The 1,814-nt window shown below is 41.8% G+C and overlaps 1 protein-coding gene across 1 annotated transcript in view; it reads right to left on the bottom strand.

The window, feature by feature from the left end:
* LOC145468536 (uncharacterized) overlaps positions 1–359 on the bottom strand; it is a 1,358-nt gene extending 999 nt beyond the window's left edge. The window contains exon 1 of the mRNA XM_081452272.1: positions 1–359. This exon is cut by the window's left edge and continues 999 nt beyond it. Within this exon, the coding sequence (XP_081308398.1) occupies positions 1–133 (133 nt within the window). The 5' untranslated portion in view covers positions 134–359.
* Positions 360–1,814: the final 1,455 nt, after the last annotated feature.

The following is a 1,814-nucleotide window of genomic DNA, read 5'->3' as shown; positions in this document are numbered from 1 at the left end:
TCTGTTCGTCCACTAAAACGTCTACGATATTTCTAAAGTCAGCCATCTTGCAAAGGTTTCCTTGTAGATGGTCTTTTAGTTGTTCAGCTTTCGTTCTGTCGCTTCCAGTGTAAAGAAACAGAGCACGCTTCATTTCTCGAATCGCGAATAGATTTTGCGTGAGGACAGAATGAGATGAATAAACACGCTTCTTGAATTGTAACAATGCTTGTCCTTCTTTCAAGTTGAATTATTCAAGCCGATTGAAAAATGCTGGCATAAATCTTTAATAGGAAGAAAAGGTAAGGCTTTTGATCCTTTGAAGAAAACAACCGCCCTTTTAGGCCTCAAATATTGCGACCAGTGTAGCGACTAGAATTTTCTTTGCTTTTATTTCACATTTTTGCGTGACCTCTGGGGATTACGTAATCTATTCATTTGTATTTTATCATAGTTATAGAATGGTTATGAAGCCCGACGAACATCAAAGTGGCCTGCGTGCAGGCTCAGTTGTTTGGGTAAGGTGGTGCGGAGCCAAAACCGCGAGCCGGCAAAGCCGGCGAGAAGAACGGCTCGCGGTCGCGGCTCCGCACCACCCCACCCAGACAAGTGAGCCTGTTCGCAGGCTAACATCAAAGGAGCAAACAAAGATGCAAAGGTTTATGTTGGAAGGTCCACGACCGTGCACAATCGTTTGTCTTGCGCTCATACACTATGCATGAATTACGTAACCAACACGTTTTTATTGGTTAGTTCCTCAATACGGAGTAAACAACTATTGTGTTTTGTGCACGGTCAAGGCCAAAAGAGAGAACAAAAACATACAACAAAGAACTTTGTCAGGTTTCATAACCATTGCCCTCTGTTAACCATGTATTTTGCCGATGATTATTATGCATAGTTTGGTATTCATTTTTTTGCTCTCGCTCCAATTAACGCACGGCCAGGATGCGGAATAGCTCTTCGAACGGGACCGCTTACTACGCAGGCTAGCGGCTGGCAGTTAAGTTTCTCCGTTTTGTACCGTGTTTTTGGCTAGCATTTCACTGTTGTGAGCTTCTTAATTATTATCTTTAAGAGTTTAATCCTCTTGGACTCGTCACAGGTTATAAGTTTATTTTTCTCCGCTATCACTCGCGCGCGCTTATGAGCACAATGATAAAACCTGTGCATTGGAACTGTAGCGTCGTTATCTGTAGCGCCTACCAGGATAGAACAAGACTACCTAAACACGCTTCTTAAACAATGTCTGTCCCTCTTTGAAGTTGAATTATGCAAGCCGATTGAAAAATGCTGGCATAAATCTTTCATAGAAAGATACTGGGTAAGGCTTTTGATCCTCGGAAGAGAACAACCACCGTTTTGGGCCTCAAATATTGCGAATTCTACATATATTTTAGGCACTGATCGAAAATAGTTTGCTACATCAGTACTTTAATTATTTCAAGTGCAGCTCCTTTCCTAAATAGCTAAAGTGGTGACAACAACCAATCTTTAATCAGCCAATAGGAGAGGTCAATTTTTGGTTGTGCATAAATTAAGAAACAGATGCTTCCTGTGCCGAGCCCTTCTTTGTCGTCTAATGTTGGTATAATTTTGTAGGCAGACATAACATAGGTTAAACCTTTCAGCCACGTAGCTAATTGTAGGACAGAACAATACATTGTGTCTCGTTTCTAAATACGTTCTTAATGACTTAGAATTACCTACCGGCCTCAGTTTGGGAACGAGGTTAATTCCCGCCCTTGATGTTGTTGTCCCGACTCCTCCACTTCCTCCTGAAGAAACCCCTATCGATATACATCGATATACATATTTGAGGGTCTCAATGGGGT

Source organism: Orbicella franksi, chromosome 14 (assembly GCF_964199315.1).
Source record: "Orbicella franksi chromosome 14, jaOrbFran1.1, whole genome shotgun sequence".
NCBI classification, from domain to species: domain Eukaryota; kingdom Metazoa; phylum Cnidaria; class Anthozoa; order Scleractinia; family Merulinidae; genus Orbicella; species Orbicella franksi.
This window is presented reverse-complemented; position numbering and strand designations above follow the sequence as displayed.